The 26,869-nt window shown below is 40.0% G+C and overlaps 1 protein-coding gene across 1 annotated transcript in view; it reads right to left on the reverse strand.

Moving 5' to 3' along the window:
• CHRNA7 (cholinergic receptor nicotinic alpha 7 subunit) overlaps positions 1–26,280 on the reverse strand; it is a 141,965-nt gene extending 115,685 nt beyond the window's left edge. The window contains exons 1-2 of the mRNA XM_033190704.1: positions 26,114–26,280; positions 25,726–25,865 (exon numbers count right to left, since the gene is read on the reverse strand). Coding sequence (XP_033046595.1) covers positions 25,726–25,865; positions 26,114–26,168 — 195 coding nt within the window. The 5' untranslated portion in view covers positions 26,169–26,280. The remainder of the gene's footprint in view (positions 1–25,725; positions 25,866–26,113) is intronic.
• Between the last annotated feature and the right edge of the window lie 589 nt (positions 26,281–26,869).

Raw genomic sequence — 26,869 nt, forward strand, 5'->3', positions numbered from 1 at the left:
ACTTACAATTGCATTACAATTGCCTATACTATTCAGTACAGCACCATGCTGTGCAGGTTGACAGCCTAGGAACAACAGGCCCTACCATATAGCCTAAGTGTGTAGTAGGCTCTAACACCTAGCTCTGTGTAAGTAGACTCTGATGTTTGTACAAGAACGAAATCCCCTAATAACGCGTTTCTCAGAATGCATCCTCATCATTAAATAACAGATGACTATATAGCACCGAGTTCTGTGAGTTGTTCTGGTAGATTAACAAAAGTGAGGAAGCTGTAGGAAGCCCCAAATGTGTAGATGGCCAGGCAGAAGTGCAAGGTAGTGTCGGAATCAAATTGGATTGTAGAATACTCAGTAGATGTCAGAAAGCTGTTGACAAAAGGCAATCATAAAAGAAAGTATCAGTCTGACAGCTGCAGAACAGGCCTAGGAAACAATCAATTTACATTCAAGCAGGAGGACGAAATGCTTCAAAAGATGTCTCTAACAACATGGAAGACACAGATCCACACGTGTCTGAACACAGGGAGAGAAATTTACACATCTACTGGAGAGTCTGGGGATGGAATAGTGATCATTACACGAAAAATTCAACAACTGGCCAAAGATAATAGTATTAACTCTAAGGAAAAGGAGTATAGCCTATCACATGGCTCAGCTGTGAATCATGAGTTTACAGATCGTAATATAAACATTGTATATTAATTTAAACAAAAATGATTATGTAATTTCACTAGGTAAATGTGATAAATGAAGGGAAGTGTGTTAATGATGCGTGGTGGTGGAGGTAGAGAGTGAACGGAGAACTAAGTCCTCACCTTCAGTATTGTGAGGTTCTTCACTGTTCAACAGAACTAGAGCAAAAAGTGCTTTAATATAAGCATTTTATTTCAAGATATGCATGTAAATCTCAAAGAAACAGCGAAAAGAGTTAGAACTGGTTGTCTATGAGAAACGTAAATGGAAGCAGAGGAACAATAATCTTCACAGAACTATCTCAGCTTTTAAACTATGGGCAAGAGTTATATTACCAAAATATTAATTTTTAAAAGTATCATCAATAAGAGTATTGTGACAATATCACAGGAATTATTATTACTTTAAAGAACAGAATGTGAGAGGTGTGGAAGCTTTCCCAAGCTCACATAATCACTGAGGGTCTCATCTTAGTTGTTTTGTTGTTTTCTGTGATTGTTTGTTTTGTTTTGTTTTTGTTTTTTAAATGAAGTCTTTTGTTTTCTTTTTGTTTTTGTTTTTTTAGATGAAGTCTCACTCTGTCACCCAGGCTGGAGTGCATTGGTGCAATCTCAGCTCACTGCAGCCTGCACCTCCCAGGTTCAAGCAATTCTCCTGCCTCAGCCTCCCCAGTAGCTGGGACTACAGGTGCCCACCACCAAGCCCAGTTAATTCCTGTATTTTTAGTAGAGACGAGGTTTCATCACGTTGGCCAGGCTCGTCTCAAATTCCTGATCTCAAGCGATTCACCCGCCTCAGCCTCCCAAAGTGCTGAAATTGCAGACGTGAGCCACTGCACTCGGCCTTATCTCATTTTTAAATGTTGTTCTTGTGAATTCAAATCTTTTGTCTCTCTGAATTGTCCTAATAGCCACAAATAAGTAAAGTATTTCAGTACTGTGGGAGTACAAAAGGTTAATTCTGATGGGAAGAGATCTGGAAGTCTCTTTATGGACACCTCCATTTGAAGCAGACCTTGAGCAATCTTAGGCTGTCCTTTCCACGGAGGAAACGTGCCTGGATGACTTTCCTCCCTCCTCTTCTGCTGCCACTACCTGGCTTCCTCCAAGGTCTGGGCTGGGTGAGGCTGGCACTTAAGTGAAGGGGTTTCCTGAGCCTCCACTGTTTGGCAGCTGTCTAGTCTCGCTGAGCATGGTGGCTCCACTACTACAAGCACCACGAATCTGGGCCAGCATTGGTATCCAATCAACAAAATCGGGAGAATGACAGTACATCCAATGGACTTGCCACAAGGACTGAGTGAGATCACACACTTATCATGAAACAGGGCACGGGCACTGGCGACTGCTGCCATGCATGTCCTCTTGCTCTTGTGATGAATCCAAAGCTCTCCTGGCCCACAACGCTCCTCAGGTAGGCAGCTCTGCATATCAGCCCTTGGCGGCTGTGCTCATCCTGCAGCTACGTGCTCTGTCCTCTTCTCGGACTCTGATGCCTGTTTCTGCAGCCAACAACGCCATCGCACCTCACTGAAGACACGCCCTCCCGTCACCGATGGTTTTCCTCAATTAACCCCCATTACAGCAAGATATAGTTCTGTAACCACTGTTAACATCTGCTTGCTGCAGCTTTTCCCCATCTCCCTATTTGCCTAGCTGCCTATTTACTTATTTTTGCCTGAGAATTTGTCATTTAAGTCTAGCTCTTGAAAGTGGCCACAGCTGGAACATCTTCAAATGAAAATGTTTCAACTGAAAATGTCCAATCCACAACATGGTGATTATGGATAAGATTGGGTTTGTTTCTGTTGTCATAATGTGTTGCCTGTTTACCAGACTTTTCTTGTGTTTTCTAAAAGCATTTCTTAGTTTTATTGGATTGTTCAATTTTCTTTGTTCCATTATTGCCCTTCAAGGTTTGAAAACTTTATATCCTATTTCTATTCTTATAGTGGTTATTTACAAGTTTATGTGAAAGTTACGTGAAAATGCATAACCTTTCTATTTCTATATATACCTTCATAAATCAGTCCATACGTGCACACACACACGCATATACAGGTATACATATAAATAGATGATATCAATACAGAGAAATATCTTAGAATGCATTTCTTTTCCGCTTTTTCTACCTCTGAAATACAGTACTCTCACTCCTTCAGGACTGTTTGCAGAGTGAATTCTAAAGTTTGTTATAGATTGCTGTTGATGTCAGGGGTTGACAACTGACAATTAGGCTTAATGCCAAATTTTCTGGACTCTAACTGCTTGGATTTATTATATCTCACTTATTTTGCTTAGAGCTTGATTTTGGTTCTGCATAACTGTCATACATTATTCCAGCATTTCTTTCAGACAATTTGTGGGTAACTCTGAATCCTTGCATACATGAGAACACTTTTTTTTTTTTTTTTTTTTGCCTTTCTACTTGACGTTTCAGAGATCTTAGGATACTAATCAGTTTCTCATCTGAGCTTGGGGATCATAGCCCTCTGCAATATCCTAAATAGTTTTTTTTTCCTTACACTTGATGTACTGGAATTGAAGGATGCAGTGGGTCTGCTGCTTCTAAGTATGTGCGTTTGTGTCTTCCCTCAACTCTAGAAGCTTTTAAAAAGCAAACAAAACAAAACAAAATCATTTCTCTGTATCTGCACTTCCCATTTGCTCAGTTGTTTCTTTCTGAGATATCTATTAGACTCAAGTTGGAATTTCTTCCAATACCTCCTGACAGTCTGTGGTTTCCAAATTTAATTTCCCACTGCAATGCTCCTTAGCAAAGGCAGATTCCAGTCTATAGTGGGAGGTATACACAGTGAGCCTGGGACACCTTATTTTATTTTCTGCCAGGAAATAGAAGAAATGATTAAGGATCACAGTGACCGTAGCAAAACAATGCAGGAGCCAATCTGACAGTTCAAGCATCAGAAAGAATAACTGCAAAGGAGTAAAACACATCAAATGCCAAAAAAATTAATAATTCAAACTGAAAATAAAATCTCACTGGTCACCTATTTCATAATCCATTCATTCAATGAGCAAATAAACAGAAATATCCTGAAAACAAAAAACATAGTACTTTAGAAGGCCAAGGCAGGCATATCACCTGAGCTCAGGAGTTTGAGACCAGTCTGGCCAACACGGTAAAACCCTATCTCTACTAATAACACAAAAATGTGCTGGGCATGTGGTATGTACCTGTAGTCCCAGCCACTTGGGAGACTGAGGCATGAGAATTGCTTGAACCCAGGAGGCGGAGGTTGCAGTGAGCCAAGATCATGCCACTGCACTCCAGCCTGGGCAATGGAGTGAGACTCTGTCTCAAAAAGAAAAAAAAAAACAAATACAAAGAAGATCTGGGTTCAGGTCCCAAAATGTTCTCTGCCTAGACAGGTACAGTCATTAAGAACACCATTTCACATGATCAAAGATCAGTGAAAGTGCTTTAAAAATGCGAAAGTTCTTTAAAGTTATATACATATAGATGATGTTACTTTAGGGCTTTTTTTCAAATACACACAGTGATATATGCATCCAAAGTCACACAACCAAAGTCACCTATTAGGAGGCCCTGAATACCAGTCCACTCTAGCTCTGCCCCCACAGTCCTTTCCAGATTTCTCGGTAGATTTAACAATAAAGTAAGGAGGAAACTAATTTTCCTCCAAAAGAGTGGCATTTCTGAAATAAGTACAATATTCCCAATCCAAACAACACCACATTATGTATCCCACTCTGTGTTCATTTCCTCTATTTAAGACTAAGTTTCAAGTACTTTAACACTACGTTTCAAGCACTAATTCAGTGTGCTTTTCAAGTGACATCTGGAAAAATCCAGGAAGCCAGTGGAAATCCAGGAAGCTGCCTTGTGCCGACACGTCAATGACCAGCTGCTTCCCGCTGTTGCAAAACACCCCCGGCAAGGGAAATTTCCTGTCATGAATATTCCTTTTCAGTTTTTACTTTAATCCAATGCCCATAATTGTCCCTGTCAGAAACAAAGAAGGTACCATCTGTACACTGCTGTTTTAATGCGCGCCTGATGGTTACTGTCAAAGGATCGTCTCAGACCACGGATTTTGCATTAATTGCTCTGTGCATGGAAGAGGATGGAGGGTCCACACAACCCTGCATGTTTCAGAGGGAAAGGAGGCAAGGAGGTGCTCCCTGCAGCCACATAGCATCTTCAGCTGCATGACAGTCAATCCTAAAGTGCAGCAAGCAAAATTAAAAGCCTAGTGCCCCTGGGACCATGAGTCAGAGTAGATCACTCCCTGGCCTAATCACTAAGACAAAGGCCTCTGATACAGTTTCTGTTTAGTCTGGAGTTGTAAAATGCAAGACCAGTAATACAAAGAACAGGGAAGCCTCCAGGATAGATCTGGAGACATCTTCCTGCTTGAAACATTACAGGCTGTCTGAAATTTACCTAACTTACATGTATATCCTGACTTCCAACTGTCTATAGGATGTGGCCCTGAATGTTTGCAAGTATCAGGATTCTATGGATGTTGTCCATTTTTACCAACATATCTGTTATCTTTTCATTCCTGATCGAGAAATGTTCTTGATCTTTAACCTACAGATACTTTAGGCAAATTTAAAATATTGTCCTAAATGATTCAGTCACAAAGTTGAGGAGTAACAACATTTGATCAAAGACTTAAAAAGTAGCACTTTTTAGTTTTAAAGGAAAATGCTGCAAGAAAGTTTTTAAATGTGGTTTTTAAAAAGAATGTTTTTAAAACTTTTGGCCAATTGATTTTCAAAACCCAAAACATATTTCAGTTAATATATTAGCTGCGGCTATAAAGTTAAGGTTTTTCAAGTTAACACATCAAAATGTTCATTATCTATTTACAGCCTGTCTTTAAAATCAGTCAGTGTATAAAGCTTTTGATTTGCTAAGAAATTTAGGGAAATTTTTTTCTTTTCCTTCAGAGTCAGATAAGCATCCAAACAAAAACAAATTTAAAAAACCCATCTCCATCTCAATCATTAGCCAACAACCTTCATCATCAGATCCTGATTTGAGGGACACACTGCCATTCCTAACAAACAAAATGCTAAATGAAATAAGCAGGAGACCACTGGCTTGAGACTATCTCCCATCTTTGAGTTCCTTCTTAACAAAGGCAACCTAATTTATTAAGTAAACCAACCAAAACCTAACTTATGACTGTAAGAGCAGAGTTTTAGCTCATCACAAACAGCCAGATTTCAGCCAATCACAGGCAGACAACTCATCACCCCATGCCAAATAAGGTAAGTGCCTAGTGGTAGCCAATCAGATTATCTAATTTGCTTCTGTGTTCAGCCTATACGAGCTGGCTGCTCACACTGCTGGGTCGAGCTCTCTGAACCTCTTCTGGTCCTGAGTGCTGCCTGATTCATGAATTGTTCTTTGCTCATATCACGTCTGCTAAATTGAATTGTCTAATTTTTTTTTGTTAACAAAATCCCTCCAAAAAATAAGAATATCCATACTGAAGATATTTAATTAAAGGCATTTTAATTTCAGCAGAGGTCCAGATAATTTGATATTTTAATCAATCAAGAAAAAGAAACATAAGCAGAATGTTAAAATAGGAGTGATGACCTGAAATAGAGTCTGTTAAAAGTACCTGTCTTAGGATGGTGGTGGGAAACCTGGGGCCAGGGGCTAGGGCTTCTCATAAGTCCTTCTTTACTGACTTTGTAAATAATGTATGTGATGTCAACATTTTTAAATATTAAAAATTTCCATAACCTATACATTATTTTCATATCATACACACATTAAATAATTAAAATGTCCATTAAGGCACAGGCATGGTAGACAATATAATATCCAAATTTGATACAGTTAAACAATCATGCACTCATTACACTAACAACCCTTTCACAACTCTTGAAAAACAAAGTAAGTTAGTCACCAGTCCAATTTCCATAAAGCTGCTTAAAAGTGACACACTTTATACACAAAAATCAATTCTAGGTGGGTTATAAACATAAACATGAGAGGTAAAACAGTAACAAAAAGCCACTAAAACAACAATAGAAAGCTTCTAAAAAATACAGAAAAATATCTTCATGAATTTGGGGAAGGGAAAGACTTTTAAAATATGACACTATCAGCATTAAACATAGAAGAAAGGACTTATAAACTAGGTCACACTAAAATTAAGAATTTCTGTTCACCAAAAGACACCATTAATCTGTAAGCATGTCATACTTCAATTAAAAGTTTACAAAAGGAGAAAAGAAAGAATGTCAAAAAGTTAAACAGTAAGCCAAAGACTCTAAGATACCTGCAAAACATATAACTGCAATGGTTTGAATATCTGTCTCCTTCGAAACTCATGCTGAAATTTAATTTTCACTAGGATGGTGCTGCGAGACAGAACCTAGAAGAGATGCTTCGGTCATGAAGGCCCCACCCTCCCGAAGGGACTAATGCCGTTACCTTGGGAGTGGGTTCGTTATGAAGTGAGTGGGTTTACCCCTCTTGCTCTCTCTCTCTCACCTTCTCTTCGCCCTTCTGCCATGTGATGCCTTTCACCATGTTAGGACGCAGCAAGAAGACCTATGCCAGATACTGGCACCTTGATATCAGACTTTCCCATCCCCAGAACTATGAGAAACAAATTTCTATTTTTAATAAATTACCCAGTCTCCAGTCTGTTATAACAGCACAAAACAAAGACGATGACTAACGGTTTATATCTGTAATACAGAAAAACTCATACAAATCAATAAAGAAAAAACAAACCAACACAAAACAAAAAAAGAAAAAAGAGAAATAGTAAAGAGACACGATTAGACACTTCTCAAAATAATATACCAAAATGGAAACATTAAAAAAATGAAAATCTCCTCAACCTTAGCCGTAATCAGGGAAATGCTAATTAAAATCCCAAGAAAATGTCACTCCACACCCACTAGAATGGTAAATTTAATAGACTAAAAATGCCAAGCGTTGGTGAATATGTAGAGCAACAAGAATTTTCATACACTGCTGGTGGGAATGTTAATTGGTATAACCATTTTGAAAATGGTTTAGCATCGTCCAGAAAAGTTAAAAACACACTGCCCCAGGGCTCTGCTAATCTACGTTTACATCTGTATCAGAGAGCAATGCGTACTCCTGTCCATCACAAGACATATCCCACATTCCTCAAAGTGTTCTTCAAAACAGACAAAATTTAGAAGAAATCTACATAGCCATCAATATAATAATACATGTTGTTATATTCATACAATACAAAGAAAGAAAGAAGAGCTACAGAAAACAACTTGGGTGACTCACAAAAAAAGAACGCATGCGGTGTATTTGGGTGATTCCTCTCATACAGAGTTCCAGAGAAGGGCAAAACTAGACTCTGGTGTTGGAAGTGAGGCAAATAGTTTAGCTCTGGAGGAGGGAAGATCTGTATTGGATGGTGACAGCTTAAGTGGGTTCACTTTGTGGTAACGCACTGAATTGGTTTTGATACTGTGCCACATTAGTGTATATCTATTTTACTACAATTTAAAGTTTTAAAATTGGGTTAAAGAATAACTTCCAAAATAAAATGAGTGTCTCTCTATGAGCTAGCCAGTGTGTTAAAGGTTACTTCAAATGACAATAAAACTTCTTAACGGAGAACCTAAACAAACTGTTTCCTGACTAGTGATTTCAATTGTAAATTTCATCCATTTGTACTTAATGAAATATATTTTGGCAATCAGTGAGCAGCCTTACCCTAATTTGCTTAATCTAAATCCCTGATCATATAATCTCTGTGTGAGCTTCTTAAAATAGACACTTTAGATTATAAACTCATTTAACATCTTGAAATTTGAAACCAGCTAAAGAGCTAGCCTAACACTTGCCTTCTCTCCACAAAACAAAGCAAATAAGTTCTCCTCCCTCTCTAAGTCCTTTCCCCAGAGTATAGACACCACCTCTTTTACCCAAGACAGGAATGTTTACAGACAATTCACTTTCAATGACGCAAGAGTAAACTTCCCATGCTGAGAATCTCACAGGTGGCATTCATTAACCATGACAACTACAATGTCCTACTCCTCGTCCACTGCCACCTACAGTTTACACAGGTCAGCTCCTACACCTATGAGCTGATGCAGAGCCAGTAGTCAGCCACACATCCAGGCCTTTCCCACAGCCCATTCTTCTGCACTAATTTTTAACCCATAATACAAGATTTCGTATAATTCATTGCTTAATTTCATATTAGTTTCAGTCCATTGTTTTGGCTACCTGGGAGCTGTGACTTGGCTTGTGCTATATCTTCAAGCTTTATATCTTGGAAACTTAATTAGCATAGTACATGATGCCTTGTCATGAGATATCAAAAATAAAATCAACAAGGAGAGCTAAGGATAACAGGGGTGTGTGTGACTGAGTGTGCATTTACACACACATAAATATGCCCAAGTACATACTATTTTACAATACTTTTCAAATTTCTTTGGCTATAATAGTTTATAACTGATGTTTACTGAATAAAGAAATCACTGAAATTAAGAGCATGGGAACTGCAATTAGAAGATGCCAAATGACTTCTTTCTTCTCTAAGGAGGAGTAAAAACACTACCTAAACCTGATTTTAAAAATAAAACAATAAGGGAGCAGAGATTTTTGTTGGCCTTCCTCCGTGACAAGACTATTTCTCTTCCTTTAACAGCATGTCAAGGATGAAACGAGAAGCTCTGAGAGAGCTGAACCCTTCAGGGAATATTTTCAATGGTAGCCTTGAAAGGCAACATTTACAAGAAAGATATCCTTTAGTAAAAGTGCTTACAATTCTCAGTCTATACAGATTAAAAGAATTTTGTGGGTTTATCTCTCAGAGCCCTAAAGAGGTTTTAGGAGACAAAATTTCTACCATAATAAATTGGTATCAATTATAAAGGTGTACTACAGATTGGTGTTTTTATTTATATCTAATAGCTGTACATATTTTGGAGGTACATATGATATTTTGATACCCACAGACAATGTATAAAGATGAAATCGGTATCATTGGGGTATCCACCACCTCAAACATTTATCTTTTATGTAGGGAACACTACAAGTCTGCTCTTCTAGTTATGTTGAAATATACGATAAATTATTGTTAACTATAATTACTATACTATCAAATACTAGAACTTATTCCTTCTAACTATATCTTCCATCTAACTTTTTAAATTTCTTTTTATTTATTTATTTTTTTGAGACGGAGTCTCGCTCTGTCATCAGGCTGGAGTGCAGTGGCACAATCTCGGCTTACTGCAACCTCCACCTCCCGGGTTCAAGCGATTCTCCCACCTCAGCCTCCCGAGTAGCTGGGACTACAGGCATGCACCACCACATCCAGCTAATTTTTGTATTTTTAGTAGAGACGGGGTTTCACCATGTTGGCCAGGATGGTCTTGATCACTTAACCTTGTGATCCATCCGCTTTGGCCTCCCAAAGTGCTGGGATTACAAGTGTGAGCCGCTGCACCCGGCCTCTTCCATCTAACTTACTCCCTTTAACCAACTTCTGTTCATCATCCTCTCCCCACTGTCTTCCCAGCCCTGGTAACCACCATTATACTCTCTACTTCCGTGAGATCCACTTTCTTAGCTTCCACAAATGAGTGAGCACATGTGATATTTATTTCCATTTAGAATTTCTGTTCTGCTATCAATAATGATGAACTAGGTGGTTCTCGCCAACTCTCCAGTGAGAACAATTAGAAGAGCTTGGGGAAAAAAAGAAAAATCATGCTTGAGGGCACCAGAATACTAATAGAGCAGTGAGGAATCGCAGGGACAAGATCCAGGAAGGGAGGGAGCCCTGAGAGAATACCAGGGTTTGACGCCACCTTTCCAGAGCCTGTGGTGATTATTTAATAATGCTTAAGAGGCTAAAATTTTGAGCAAACCTTGACAAACTTAAGAGAAAAGGGGACAAAATTTGAGTTCAAGACTTACTGAAGAGAGGGCCAGGTGTGGTGGCTTTTGCCTGTAATCCCAGCACTTTAGGAGGCTGAGGCCGGTGGATCACTTGAGGTCAGGAGTTCAAGACCAGCCTGGTGAATGTCATGAAACCTTGTCTCTACTAAACATACAAGAATCAACCAGGCATGGTGGCGCATGCCCGTAATACCAGCTACTTGGGAGGCTGAGGCAGAAGAATCACTGGAACCCGGGAGGCGGAGGTTTCAGTGAGCCGAGATTGTGCCACTGTATGCCAGCCTGGGTGACAAAGTGAGACTCCATCTCAAAAGAAAAAAAAACTTATTGAAGAGAGAGAAGACTCTAATCAATTTTCTGTATTTATGTCCTAGAATATAGATGCAAGAACCAGAAAGAAACCAGCCTTTAGAGGGACTGAAGCCCATCTTCACATCTTCCCAATCCCTAATCTCATCAAGGTAATGTGTGGTTGCTGGCTGCTGGGGCCCATGGGGTGGCTGTTGTCAGAAGTAAGTATTAACAGTAGTAAAAAGGTTCTCCATTCTCTCATCTCTACCATTTTCCCATACATTGTCTGGGGCAAACGACAAACACAACCAGGCTCAGAAGGAGCCCAGATCATGTGTTGGAAAAGCAGAAAGAATCATCACTAACAAATACAGAGGCACAAAGTGTCTTAAGAATGGAACTATCAGACAGGGGCTATCAAAGAATTCTTATGAATATATCTGAAGAAACTGAGAACAAGTTTGAGAGCTAGAAAATTTTGTAAGAACCAAAAGGAAATTCTAACACTAAAGCGTGCAATATCTGAAACTTTAAAAAGAAGTCAATAAACGGGACTAACGACAGATAGACACAATGAGAGAATTCAAGGACTGAATATTGAATATAAGTCAACCGAAAACAGACTAGATGAAGCATGGAGAGACAAAGTAATGGGAATTACAGCAAACAAGAGGAAGCATATGGAATAAAGCAGGCTTCTCCATCTCAGCACGGTTGACACTGGGGCCAGATAATTCGTCGTCTTGGGGAGCCACCCTATGCACTATAGGACATTCGGCAGCATCCCTAGCCCCTTCCCTGTAAGCGTCAGGAGCCTTCTTCTCGCCAATTGGAGCAACTGAAATTTTTTCAAGATAATGCCAAATATTCCCTGGGGAGAAACACTGCCCCTGGTTGAGAATCACTGAGATAAAGTGAAAACTGTGGTAAACATGTAATCATTGTCCCAAAAAGAGAAGGCAGATAAAATAGAGCAGACACTATATCTAAAGAAATATCTAGGCCGGGCATGGTGGCTCACGCCTGTAATCCCAGCACTTTGGGAGGCTGAGGTGGGCAGATCATGAGGTCAGGAGATTGAGACCAGCCTGGCCAATATGCTGGAAACCCATCTCTACTAAAAATATAAAAATTAGCCACGTGTGGTGGTGCACGCCTGTAGTTCCAGCTACTCGGGAGGCTGAGGCAGAAGAATTGCTTGAACCCAGGAGGCAAAGGTTGCAGTGAGCTGAGATCACGCCACTGTACTCCAGTCTGGGCAACAGAGCGAGACTCCGTCTCAAAAGAAAGAAAGAAAGATCTGGCAACAATTTTCCAAAACTTGTGAATGAAACTAAGGAACAGATTCAATAATTCATTCTGAATCCCAAACAGGTAGAACAAAAGAGCAGAAACATATTCTTATCATAGTAAAACTAAACTGTTGAAAATCAAAGACAAAGAATACAATTTAAAAGTGACCAAAGGAAACAAGAACAGAGAAGGAACAATAAGGCATATAGCTGACCTCTTAAGAGAAGTACTGGCAGTCAGAGAACATTAGGGTAATATACCATAGACACTGTGCTGTATATAAAAGTGCTGTAACTAACCAGCAACACAGTCTGTATTTTTGAATTATCACGCAAAAATTAGGCAATATAAGTAAGTTTTGAAACAAACATGGAGAAATTGTGCTACTTCCAGACTCTCATGAAAAATAAGTCTAAAGGGCAGAAGGAAAATTATCTTAGATGGAAGTTAGGAGATACAGGGAGGAATTAAAGTAACAAAAAAGGTAAATATAGGAGTAAATCTAAAAGAATATTGATGGCAAAAAACAGTTATACTCTTATAAAGTTTGAATATATTTATAGAAATAAAATACATGACAATAACAGTAGATACATTGCAATTATGGAATTAAAGTGTTGTAAAGTCCTCACATTGTACAGAAAGGTTGATGACTTTCATTAGACTTTACTTAGTCAAGGATTCCTATTGTAATCTCCAGATCAACCACTGTAAGATAAAAAGAAAGAAATATGACAAACAAACTAATAGAAGAGAAAATAAGAATAATATAAAACAAGCAATTAATCCAGAAAAGTGTAAGAAAAAAAGACCATAGAAGAGACAAGGATAAGTGGAAGTAAATAGCGAAGGATAGATTTAAACCCAAATAGATCAGTAATCACATTAGGGATAACTAAATTATAGAGATTCTCAAATTCAATTTTTTAAAAAACCCAACTATGTGTTACTTATAAGTATCATCATAAAGCATTTAAATACATTTTTAAAAACGGTTTTTAAATTACAAAAGGAATATAGATTGAATACGCAGTGATGGTAAGAGTTAATGAAGAAAACATATAAATGTATTTTAAAACCTGTATTTGTTCACTAATGGGCCTAAGTGTGCCACTTTAAAATCAATGCCTGTTAATACTGCTTAAGGCACCATACATCATGTTTATACCTTTCAACTTTTACATGTTTAAATATTTCTTCACACATCTATACACATAAAGAAAGATGCATGAACTCTGCCAGAATGCCTTGTGTGTGATTTTTATCCCCTTGATTTTCAACTTCTTGATTCCTTTTTAGGTTTAATTCAGCTCCTGTACAAACACATATTACTTTTGTCATTTTAAGAAACGTATCTTATAAAAACATTATTAGATCCAGTTCCTGGTTCCTGATACAAGAAAATCAGAAGTTACAACTTTGTCCTAACAAGTAAAAGGGTGAACACACTAAAAAAACAACAGCTCTTCTTGGAGCCAAACTCACAGGGGAACACACAGGATGAACTTCTGCTCTCAAGATTGGAGGGACAAACAGGGGCATACGGAGAGCCAGGACTTTCCAGGGCAGAGACTAATCAGCAAAACCACCACGGGAACCAGCAGCAGAGTAAGAAAACCTGAAATGGAATTGGCAAATTCCTGGAGGCCCAATTTTTAACTTTGAAAGTTAAAAATTCCAAAAGGATTCAACCAAAGGGGTTCCCAAATATCATGAGATTTACCTCCAGAAGCTCTACCAGATTCCCACAGGAAACACTGAAGAAATGTTCCCTTGTGCTTCCACCAGAGACCGGTGAAAGAAACCATCTGGAAATGTGCCAGACCTTTCTATTGTTTTCAGTAAGGCCTGCCATCAGGAAAAATGAATTAACCGTACTCTAACCCTCTGGGGTATTATCAGAGCCTACCTGACCCAAGGGAAGGGAAATACTGAACTCCACCCACTCTAGCCATCCTATGGCACCCAAGCGGGGAGAAACAAATTGAGAAACACCTATGAAGTTCGTGTCCAGAGGCATAGGCTCACTAAAACACTGAGACCTAATCACAGGAGTATAGAATGCCTCCCCTCCCTCCACACCTTACCACTACATTAGTAACTTACTAATTTACAGCAGTTCCTTTTACCTGGCATATCATGGCCACCAATCAAGAAAAAAATCACAAAGCATACTAAAAGGCAAAAAACAAACAAACAAATAAACGAAAAACACAAATTGAAGAGACAGAGCATGCATTAGTACCAGACACGGCAGCAGTATTGGAATTATCAGATCAGAATTTACAACAACTATTTTTAATATGCTAAAGGCTCTAATGAAAAAAGTAGACATCATATAAGAACAGTTAAACAATGGAAGCACAGAGATGGAACTCCTAAGACATAACCAAAAAGAAATTCCAGCAATCAAAAATAATGTAACAAAAATAAAGAATGTACTTGATGGCCTTACTGGTAGATTGGATACAGCTGAGGAAAGAATCCCTCGTATGAGGAATGTTAACAGAAATTTTGAAAACTGAAAAGCAAAGAGAACAAAGACTGAAAACAACAGAATAGAATATCCAAGGACTGTGGGACAATCACAAAAGGTGGAACATACGTGTGATGGGAATACGAGAAGGAGAAGAAGTAGGGCAGTGTTCTCCAACCCCCAGGCCACGGGCCAGTACCTGTCCCTGGACTGTTAGGAACTGGGCCACACAGCAGGAGGTGAGGGGCACGTCAGGGAGCATTACTGCCTGAGCTCTGTCTCCGGTCAGATCAGCGGCAGCATGACATTCTTACAGGAACACAAACCCTATTGTGAATTTCACATGCAAGGGATCTAGGTCGCACGCTCCTCGTGAGAATCTAATGAATGCCTGACAGTCTGAGGCGGAACAGTGTCATCCCAAAACCATGGCCCCCGACAGTCTATGGAAAAATTGTCTTCCACAAAACAGGTCCCTGGTGTCAAAAAGGTTGGGGACTGTTGAAGTAGAGAAAGGAACAGAAGTATTTCAAACAATGATTGAGAATTTCCCCAAATTAGTGTCAAACACCAAACCACACATCCAGGAATCTCAGAAAACAGCAAGCTGATACATGTGGGGAAAAAAAATCCAACATCTAGGTATATCATTTCAAACTATAAACAATTAAAGACGAAATCCTGAAGGAAGCCAAAGGGGGACAAAATACCCTTCCCTTTAGAGGACCAAAAGGGTAAGAATTACATCTGACTTATATGAAACCACGCAAGCAAAAAGAGAGTAGAGTAAAATAATTAGTGTTGAGAGAGAAAGTTACAAATCTAGAATTATTGAAATCATCCTTCAAAGGATAAGGAAAAAAAAAAATACATTCTCAGGCAAAAATTGAAGAAATTTGTTGCAAGCAGACCTGCCTTGAAAAAATGTTAAAAGAAGTTCTTTAAAAAGAAAGGAAATGATACAGGTTGAAAGTTGTATGAAAATTAAAGAACCACTGAAGAAGGAAAAAGTGAAGGCAAAATAAAAACTTTGGTTTTTCTTATTAATTTATCTAACAGAAAACAGTTTGTTCAAAATAACAACAGCAACAATTTTTTTATACCTATATGTATATATCATATATAATACATACATATATGCGCACACATATATACACACACACATATGCACCTTATAAGAAATAAATGGTACAAGGGACAGGAGGAAGATATCCATGTTATTTTGCATTATACAGTGCTCGTGTTACCCACGAAGTGGTATAACGTAACATGAAAGGTGACTTGGGTTAGCTGTAAATGTACGTTGCAAACTCTAGGGCAACCACTAAAAAAGTAAAGAAAAGAACTGTAACCGATATGCCAAGAAAGGAGGGAAAACACAACCACATAAAATGCCCAACTAAACCGTAAAAGTCGGAGTGGAAAACAAAAACTGAAATAAGGAACAAGGACAACAAAAAAAAAATCAGTAACAAATACGATAGTTATTGATCCAACTATATCAACAATCACTTTGAGTGGTCTAAAGGCATCAATTTAAAGACAGTGTAAGAGCAGATCAAAAACCAAGACCCAACTGCATGTGCCTACATAAAAACCAGAGTACTCTAAATATAAAGACACATATAAATTAAAAGTGTCCTATGGATGGAGAAAAGTATACCATGCTAACACTAATCCAAGAAAGCAGGAATAGCTATGTAAATTTCAGATAGCGCATACTTCAAAGCAAGGAAAGTTTCCAGAGATAAAAAATGGTATTTCTTAATGATAAAAAGATCAATTCTACAAAAAATACTTAACAGTACTTAATGTGTATGTGCCCAAAAACACAGCATCAAACTAATGAAGCAAAAATTACTAGACCTACAAGGATAAATAGGTAAATTCATTATCACAGTTGGAAACTTTAACACCCCCCTACCAGAAATCGAAAGAACCAGAAAGCAGAAAACCAGTATAAACATGGTTGAACTCAAAACATTGTACATCAATTGGATATAAGCAATATCTATAGAATATTTTATCCAACAACAGTAGAATACACATTCTTCTCAAGCTCACATGTAATATTCCCTATATTTGTGCCATAAAATGAGCCTTAACAAATGTAAAAGAATAGAAATTACACCTTGCCTGCTAAAAGAATACAAAGAAATTAAATTAGAAATCAGTAACAGAAAGATTACTAAAAAATCCAAAAATACATGGGAATTAAACAATATGCCTTTAAATAATACATGTCTCAAAGAACTCTCAAGAGACATTGAAATATTTTAACTGAAATGAAAATGAAAACAACTTACCAAAATTTGTGGGATGCAGCAAAAGAAGTGCTTAGGGGAAAATCTATAGCACTTAATACAGTATTAGAAATGAAGAAAGATCTAAAAATCAATATTCTAAGCTTCTACTTTAGGAAACTAGAAAAAAAGAGCAAATTAAATCCAAAATAAGCAGAGAAATATTAAAAATTAGAGCAGAAATCAACAAAATTGTAAACAGGAAATCAATAGAGGAAATGAACAAAAACAAAATGTTTTTTGAAAAACAATCAATAAAATTAATAAGCATCCAGCCAGGCTAAATTAGAAAAAAAAGAGAAAGGACAAAAAGTATTAATATCAGAAGTAAAAGAGAAGACATCATTACAGATCCTATGGGCATTGAAAGGATAACAAATAAATACTATGAACAATTCTATGCTCACCAATTTTATAACCTAGATAAAGTGGACTACTCCTGGAAAGACAAAATTTCTCAAAACTCAAACAAGAAGAAATAAACAATGTGAATGGGCCTATATCTATTGGAGCAATTGAATCAGATAATAATAACCTTCCAAAACAGTAAGTAACAGGTCCAGAAGGGCTCATTGGTGAAGTCTACAAATTTAAAAAAGAAATTATGCCAATTATCTACAGTCTCTTTCAGAGTACACAAGCAGAGGAAATACTTCCTAAAACATTCTATGAGGCCAGCATTACCCTAACACAAATGGCAGATAAATACATTATAGGAAAAGATAACTACAAACCAATATCACTGATGAACATAGATTCAAAAATGCTCAACAAAATATCAGCACATTGTGGTGGCTCATGCCTCCAATCCCAGCACTTTGGGAGGCTGAGACAGGCAGATCAACTGAGCTCAGGAGTCCGAGACCAGCCTGAGCAACACAGTGAAACTCTGTCTCAAACAAAAATTTAAAAATTAGCAAATTGATCTCAATAATGTACAAAAAGAATTACATACCATGATCAAGTGGGATTTATTCCAGATATTCAAGGTTGGCTCAACACTAAAAAATCAATTAATATAATCCATTACATCAACAGGCTACAAAAGAAAAATCATATGATTATATCAATAGATGAAAACAATTCTGACATAATCCAACTCCTATTCATCATAAAAACTTTCAGTAAATGGAATAGAAGAGAACTTCCTCAACTTGATAAATATATATATCATTAAGTATGATGTTAGCTGTAGGTTTTTTGTATGTGTGTATATACATATTTTTCATATGTATATATAAAATATGTATATGTATATATACAAAATATTTGTATATGCTTACATAAATATAAATATATAAAATATATGTATATATTTTATATATAAATGTAAGTAAATGTGTACATTTTTAATTTTTATATATATTTTATATATACTTAAAATTTTATTTTTATTTTTATATATACTATCCAAAAAACCTATAGCTAACATCATACTTACTGATAAGAAACCTGAAGCGTTCCCACTAAGATTAGGAACAGGTCAAGGATGTCCCCTCTCCCACTTCTTTCAATAGCACACTGGAAGTACCAGCTAATATGAAAGGACAAGAAAAAGGAAATAAAAAGTATACAGACTAGGAAAAAAGAAAGAAAGCTTTGATTGCAGATGACATGATCATTTATGTAGAAAACCCAAAATAAATGACCAAAAATAAAAATCTCCAGGAGCTAATAAACAATTACAGCAACTTTGCAGAAGACAAGGCTAACATGTAAAAGTAAATGGCTTTCCTCTATTTTGGCAATTAACAAGTAGAATTTGACATTGAAATCATAATACCATTTAACCCCTCAAAAATTAAGCACTTAGGTATAAATCTAGTGAAGTATTTACAAGATCGATATGAGTAAAACTACAAAAGTCTTACAAACAAAATAAAGGAAGAACTAAAGAGCTATTCTACATTCATGAATAGAAAAATTCAATATTGTCAATATGCCAGTTCTTCCCAACTCGATCTATAGATTCAATGCAATCCCAAACAAATCCCAGAACGTTATTTTGTGGGTATCTATAAAGCAATTATAAGGTTTGCAGAGAGAGGCAAAAGACCTAGAATAGCCAACACAATGTTGAAGAAGAACAACAAAGCCGGAGGACTGATACTACCAAACTTCAAGACTTAGGATAAAGCTATAGTAAAATCAAGACTGTGCTGTTGATGAAAGAATAGACAGATCAATGAAACACAATAGAGAACACAGAAATAGACTCACATAAATATAATCAACTGATCTTTGACAACGATGCAAAGGCAATAAAATGGAGCAAAGATCGTCTTTTCAACAAATGGTGCTACGACAACTGGACAACCACATGCAAAAAGATAAATGTCGACACGGACCTTATACACTTCATAAAAATTAACTCAAAATGGACCACAGACCTAAATGTAAAGTGCAAAACTATAACACTCCTAGAAGATGATAGTGGAAAACCTGTATGACCTTAGCTACGGCAATAACTTTTTAAATACAATACCAGAGGCACAATCCATAAAAGAAACAATTGAAAAGACGGGTTTCACTCAAGTTAAAAATGTATGTTCTGTGAAATACAATGTAAAGAGAATGAGAAAACAAGCTACTGACTGGGAAAAATATTTGCAAAAGACATACCTGATAAAAGACTGTCATCAAAAATATACAAAAACTCTTAAATTCAGCAATAAGAAAAAAAAAACACTTAAAACTTGGTCAAAGACCTTAACAGACACCTTACCAAAGAAGATCTACAGATGGCAATAAGTGTATGAAAAAATGCTCCACATCATATGTCACCAGGGAAATGCGAATATAAAACAATGAGATACCGCTACACCCTGATTAGAATGCTCAAAATCCAGAGCACTGCCACCACCAAATGCTGACGTGGATATAGAGCAACAGGAGCTCTCATTCATTGCTGGTGAGAATGTAAAACGGTACATCCACTTTGGGAGATAGTCTGTGATTTCCTTAGAAAATCAAACACACTCCTAGCATACAAACCAGCAAGGGCCCTCTTTGGTATTTACCTAAATGATTGAAACCTTATGTTCACATAAAAGTATGCACAAGATGCTTATAACAGCTTTACTCATAATTGCCAAAATTTGGAGGCAACCAAGATGTTCTTCAGGAGGTGAATGGATAAATAAACTGTGCTACATCCAGACCAACGGCATATTACTCAATGCTAAGAAGAAGTGAGCTATCAAGCCATGAAAGAGTATGGAGAGAGCATAAATGCATATTACTAAGTAAAATAAGTCCATCTGAAAAGGCTACAGACTGTATGATTCCAATCATACGACATTCTGGAAAAGATTCAACTACAGAGACAATAAAACATCACGGGTGCCAAGAATTGTGGTGAAGGTAATGATAAAAAGGTAGAGCACAAAGAAATTCCAGGAGAGTAAAAATACTCAGTATGATACCATAATGATGGTATTATACACTATGCCATTTATACATTTGCCCAAACCCATAGATCACACAAAACCAAGAGGGAACCCTCTTATAAACTGTGCATTTGGGGTGATTATAATGTGTCAATGTGGGTTCATCAGTTGTAACAAATATACTACTCTAGTGGAGAATGTTGATCACTGAGGAAGCTGTGGGAAATCTCTGTACCTTTCTCTTAATTTTGCTGTGAAGCTAAAATTGCTCAAAAAAGTAAAGATTTTTTAAAAATGATAAAGATCAATACCTGATTATACCTTCAGCATTTCTTTTTACAATATATGCTAGGTAGGTGGGTTTTATAATATTTGATAATATTTTGTTGGAGTTGTAGCATTTTAAATGGTGGCTAATGAATATAAAATCATACATTTTGCAAACCTAAGCAGAGGGCCACCCAAAGGAATTTAGATAACACATAAGCCCTTAGGATACTGGGCTCCACAGCCCTGCCTGCCATCTTCAGTGCCAAAGCCTAAGTGCATGACCACTTAGTTCTACTGTCTTGTGACTAAAGCTTCCAAAAAGCTGAATCTGCATTTCAAATCAATAAAATACCAAAAAAATCAATCTTGTATAATTATATGTTTTACATTTGTATATAATTACATGTTGGTTCATATTACTCATTTTAACACACTTGACTTCTGGACATGCTTCATAACCAATGTATATTTATTTTATGCAAATCACTTAGAATGGCCTTTAGATGCATGTGCTCAGGTGACTGACTAAACAGTACAAATAAAGGAGAAACATTACGGAAACTTGGCAGATCAGACCTTACATATGCATCACTTCAAAATGATTTCTTATGTATTATCTCATTCCCAGCCCAGTTACAAGCCCAGGAAGTAAATTAATAATCACCAGAAGTCAGTGTATGCATATAAGAATAATTCAGGCACTTTCCCTTAGCAAATCTATTGATATATATTCATGATGTTTATATACACAGTTATACATCATAGACAATATATGCAAAACATCTCTTAAATCTGCCCCTTCTCCACATTCCCACAGTGGCCATCCTAGTCTCAACCTCCTTGTCCCTCACCTTTCTCTCCTCCTCTCTAACACATCTCACACTCACTGCTCTCAGCATCTTCTGCTTAAGCAGAAATTTGGTTACTTCCCTCCCCTGTTTAAAAATCCACCATATCTTCCCCCTCTGCCTAGTGCTTCATGAAGGAGCCTGCTGAGTAACAGCAGGTCAAGCAATTCCTTTGAGGACTCATGTTGTGCCTCTAAAACGTATGCAAAGCTTTTTCACTCCAATCTATAATTTATACTTGAATTTAATACAAATATCAAGGTTTGGACTATTTCCATTTCTGGGAAAATATGCTATGGCAGGCTGGACTTACGGCTTCACAAAACCCCTGGCACACTGCCTCCTCGTGCCTTCAGAGATGGCTAGACTAGAGCCAGGTAAAATGCAAACTTGCAGAGGAACTCAGGACACCTCACACACTGCAACCTCACTGTCCCCACACTTATCTAGCACCTCATACCACAGAAAACTCACAGCCCCCTTCCCCCCGCCCTTGTAAGGCATCCTTCTAAAGCATAATTCTTACAAAAGGGTCTGTAAAACTATCAGTAGTTTGGTCAGTACTATATTGGTTTTTTAGAATGTCTCAAAAAACATAGCACATTAAATTTTCTGAGAAGTCTTGCAGCAAAATCGTAGTAAAGATCAACAGGTTGCCAGTGTCCCACAAAACACATGTTGGAGGTGAGCTGTCCTCCACTGTACTTTCAGCCTTTCCTCAGCCTGTACCCATTACCTGGAAAAGATATCCTCCTTTCAGTGGCAAACTCTTTCTCATTTTTGGAACTCTAACTACCATCTCTTTGAAGCCATTCTCAGCTGCTCTAGTTGAAAACAATGTTTTCTAGCCCTTTGTATAGATATGTATGTTAAATTTCATCACATGTAGTAATTTGGGATTTACTTTTTTTTTTTTTTTTTGAGACTGAGTCTCGCTGTCGCCCAGGCTGGAGTGCAGTGGCGAGATCTCGGCTCACTGCAAGCTCTGCCTCCTGGGTTCAGGCTATTCTCCTGCCTCAGCCTCCCGAGCAGCTGGGACTACAGGCGACCGCTACCACACCCGGCTAATGTTTTGTATTTTTAGTAGAGACGGGGTTTCACCATGTTAGCCAGGAAGGTCTCGATCTCCTGACCTCGGGATCCTCCTGCCTCGGCCTCCCAAAGTGCTGGGATTATAGGCGTGAACCACTGCGCCCGGCCTGGGATTTACTTGTTAATCTCCCTAGCCAGCTCATGAGATCTCTGAAAGGAAAAATAATCCATCACCTTTCTGTTAATTCTCAGAATTTGTCAAAGTCTACAATAGGAGCTCAACAGGATTTGTGGAATAAACTGATTAAAGAGTAAACGATCTTTCACAAAAATAAAATATATAACATCATATGGTGTCTTCCTATCACTCCAGTTGGGAACCTCTGCTGACCAAAAAAGGAATCAATAACAATATCTGGGAGTAGGAAAACCAACTACTATGGTCTCTAGAACAGCCCAGTTAAAATGAGCAACAAATGTGTAAAGAGAATCTATATCAGCCAAGATTTTGCCATGTGAAGGCTTTATGAGAACCATTGTGTCTCTCTCCAGAGGGCTGAGATTTCAGCTGCAGAGACCCGGCTCCACTTCAAAAACCAGGCAGAGCCAACCAAGTTAGGCTGGAATACGAATGTTTGCATATTTCCTTACGTCTGATAGAGACCAGCTTCATCCAGCATCTCAGGAAAGTCACATTAAATTAGTTACAATTCATCCAGTTTAAATAAATTAAATGGCTTTGTTCTGCCGAAGTTACCAAGTCTAAAGGAAGCAGCAGATGAAAGACAAAGGACTTGCCCAATGTTTCCTCATAGCCCTACCTCTAATCACAGAGTGGCCTTGGGCAAGGGACCACACCTTTCTAGGCATGACTTCTTGACCTCTGAGTTGAGTAGTTACCTAATTAAGAAGGAGCACACCTTCAGTGAATCACCAGTGTGTGGCAAGCACTTTATCTTATTTAATCCTCTCAAAACCCTCTGAAGCAGGTATTATTCTAACACATGAGAAAACAGGGCTCCGAAAGGTAAGGGAGTTTGTTCAAGGCCACTCCAGGAACACACCATTGCCTGGTTTGGAAGTTCAATGTGTTCACAGCCAACCCCATGGCTAAAGTGAGAGAGAAATTCTCTCCCGCCCCCTTCCCATCACCTCTGACTGCTGACAGCCTTCTTCACACGCATTTCCTAAGGACAGTGGACTGCCATTGACACAAATTGCCAATTAGCTATTTTTGTAATTTTCTAACGTGACAAAAGTTATTTTAAATGTTCACGTAGTGTAACACTAACCTATGCCTAAACTTCTCCTAAGACTCAGAGCTCCTCCCAATAAGTTGGTTTCTTAAGTGTCTCTTAAAGAAGCAGAAGTTCCCAGAAAAAAAGCCTGCAGCTTCTCCCTGAGTAGTCTCTTCTCCAAGAGAGGCTGCCGCAGCCTTTGCAACCTCAGGAGCCTGTTCTACTGACTTCCTCCTACTCCTCTACTGAGGGGCTACTGCACCATCACCCCCATCCAGGCAATACAGGGACACCCCCTCCAAGGGAGACAGCTGTGGAGCAGACACAAACAGTGAGGCAGCCTGGCTGGAGCTGACCCTGGGCAAATGGGGGAAGAAGGGGCTACTGTCCCTTTCTCACCCTGTCACACACCACTTGCAGGGTGTGTCAGCTCTGCTGCCTGGTCTTTTCATGTGGTTTCTGCATGAAAATGACCAAAATCACGTATCTAGCTTCAAGGCTTCAACTTGTTTCCACATTCTTTAGTTGATCACAATGACTGATGAGGTACTACAGTGTCCATTTTATTAGCCAGAAAGCCAAGGCTCAAGATGCTTAAGAAACTTACCTAACAGCAGCCATTCAGACACCAACAGAGCCAGAACTCACCGAAGACCCCAAGTACAAATCTTGAGCTCTTTAAAGTAACTGAGGAGCTGCTCTGTAAACAGCAACTTTTGCTGCTCTGCAACTCATTAAGACTGAACCTGCCTTCCCTACAGCTCTTCTCTGATGATAACTTTTCCGCATCATCACATATACATTCAATATTTTAAAGCATGATTTTGTCTGCAGGAGAAAGAACACATTTGAGGCGAGTGTAGTGTTGGAAAGGAGGCAATGTATCACAGCAATTTTAACTAGGTTAAATGATATACCATTCATCAACATGCTAGCGCGGGTAACTGTTTATTTGTAGGATTATGAAATATCACCTCTTATCTTTTTCCACTTTGCCAGGTGGCTCTTAGCACTATTTGTTTTTTAACCAGGAATTGTGGCTATTGTCTCACCTCTTTCCTATCATGCTGTCCCTCCCAATGAACATCATTATCCCTGTGCCCCACCGTGCCCCACTCCAGGGTGCTCCACAATAGAATCCGATACTCTGTATAGACATTTATAATGAATTAAACACTTGTGTGAAGCATTTGTATTATACGGAGACTATACCATGAATATTGAATATCCAAAGCAGCAGAGAGGAACAAAAGGCAAGTTTACACAGATTGGCCAATGAAGTGGGCACTAGCAAGGCTGCAAGGCAAGAGGCCCACGGAACTGGTGGCAGCTGCCTGGAGGGACAGACACGTGTATTCCTGATGGGGAACCCTGAGTCCATGGAGTAGGACTCCTGGTATCTGTCCTCGCCAGGAAGGCAAAGCATGCCCATTCCTAAGATGGGGTCACAGTGAAAGTTCACAGCTGGCCCTCTTACCCTCTGCCTGGACAGATTTGCCAGCTGCAAAGCTCAGGGGCAGGCCCCCCACCAAAGAAGTTACATATCAGAGGCGGCAGAAAAGTCTAGAAGTGGCTACATTGACACTCAATGCTGGACTGCATGTCAACACTTACACCATAAGGGAGACTAAAAAGTGAATGTCACCTGTTCTTGCTACTGAGTCCCAGTTCAGGATGCTTGAGTTTCTAAACTGAGGGAAAGGTGGGACCCAAGTACCCACGTACAGGTGGCCGGAGTGACGGAACAAGCTTTACCAGGTTCCTCCTTGGCGGGAGGAGAGACGGAGAACTGAGACACTCAGGAGAGGGCAGGCTGGGGACAGAGTCAGAGCATGGCCCTGCCTCGCCTGGGGCCAGCTACAGTGTCCCAGCCGAGCTCCACCGCCTGGCCGCCCGACGCTTCCTATAAAGCCCCTCGGAGCCCAGGGAGGGGAGAGGGCAGCCCTGTGGGCAGGCGGGACTCACCACGTCCATGATCTGCAGGAGGCTCAGGGAGAAGTAGACGGTGAGCGGTTGCGAGTCATTGGCCACGGGCCTCTCCAAGGGGTTGTAGTTCTTGACCAGCTCCTTGTAAAGCTTCCTCTGGAACTCGCCTTGCAGGGACACTTAAGGAGAGGAGACCCGGGCAGGGGGCTCAGGGCAGGCCGGCGGGGGTACTCCCGACTCCCTCCTGCCCGCGGCCCCCGCCGCCCACCCGGTACAGCCCAGACAAGCAGCCCCCGCAGCGCCCCCGCTGCCCCTCGCCGGCGGCGGGGAGACCCCAAACCTGGCCCAGGCGCGGGGCGCACAGAGGCGCCCGGGACGTGCCCGGGATCCCACGGAGAAGTGGAGGGCGGGGAGGCGGCGGCTTTACCATGCAGGAGCGACGCGGTCAGAGCCAGCCAGACGCCTCCCTGCGAGCAGCGCATGTTGAGTCCCGGAGCTGCCGCGGGCCGGCGCGCCTCACGTATCGGCTGTCGCCCGGGCCTGCGCCTGCGGCCACAGAGCCGCCTCTCCGCTCGGCTCGCGCGCCTTTAAGGAGCCGGGCGCGCGCCCCCGCCCCGCCCGCCCCCGCGCGCCTCTCCACGTGACGAGCCCCGCCCCCGCCCCGTCCCCGCCCCCCATCCCTCCAGCCGGGGCCGGCATCTCCGCGGCCACCCAGGGAACTGCAGCCCCGAGTGTGAACTGCAGGTACTCCCGGCGCTGGGTACGCTCCGGGCACCTCCACCCCCAGTCTCCACCGAGCGCGCTCTCGGCCTCGCGCCTCCGGCCAGGCCAGGGGCTGCCCAAGGCCAGGCTTTGCCTCTCCCTTGCGTTCTTTGTCCCCACTCAGCCCGCTCCCGCTCTCAGCCAGAAGCTGCGCCGGGCACTCCGGAGAAAGCCAGGACAATTCTGGGGTCCAGTCTTCCCGGACTCCCTCCTCCACGCCAGCGACCGGGTGACAGCGTTGGGGAACCAGGCTTCGGAAGTCTTGCCAACCAGACAAAACAGACCCGAGGAAGCCCCCTCCTCCCGCTTTCCGCGAGCCCGGGTTTGCTTTCCGCACCGTTTGCTGGGCGCTAGCAGCCAGACTCTCGGCTGGGATCTGAAGTGCTGGAGGCACCCTGTCGGGGAGGAGAGATGCCGCCAA

The sequence above is a fragment of the Trachypithecus francoisi genome, unplaced genomic scaffold, assembly GCF_009764315.1.
Source record: "Trachypithecus francoisi isolate TF-2019V2 unplaced genomic scaffold, Tfra_2.0 Lachesis_group3, whole genome shotgun sequence".
Taxonomy (NCBI): Eukaryota; Metazoa; Chordata; class Mammalia; order Primates; family Cercopithecidae; genus Trachypithecus; species Trachypithecus francoisi.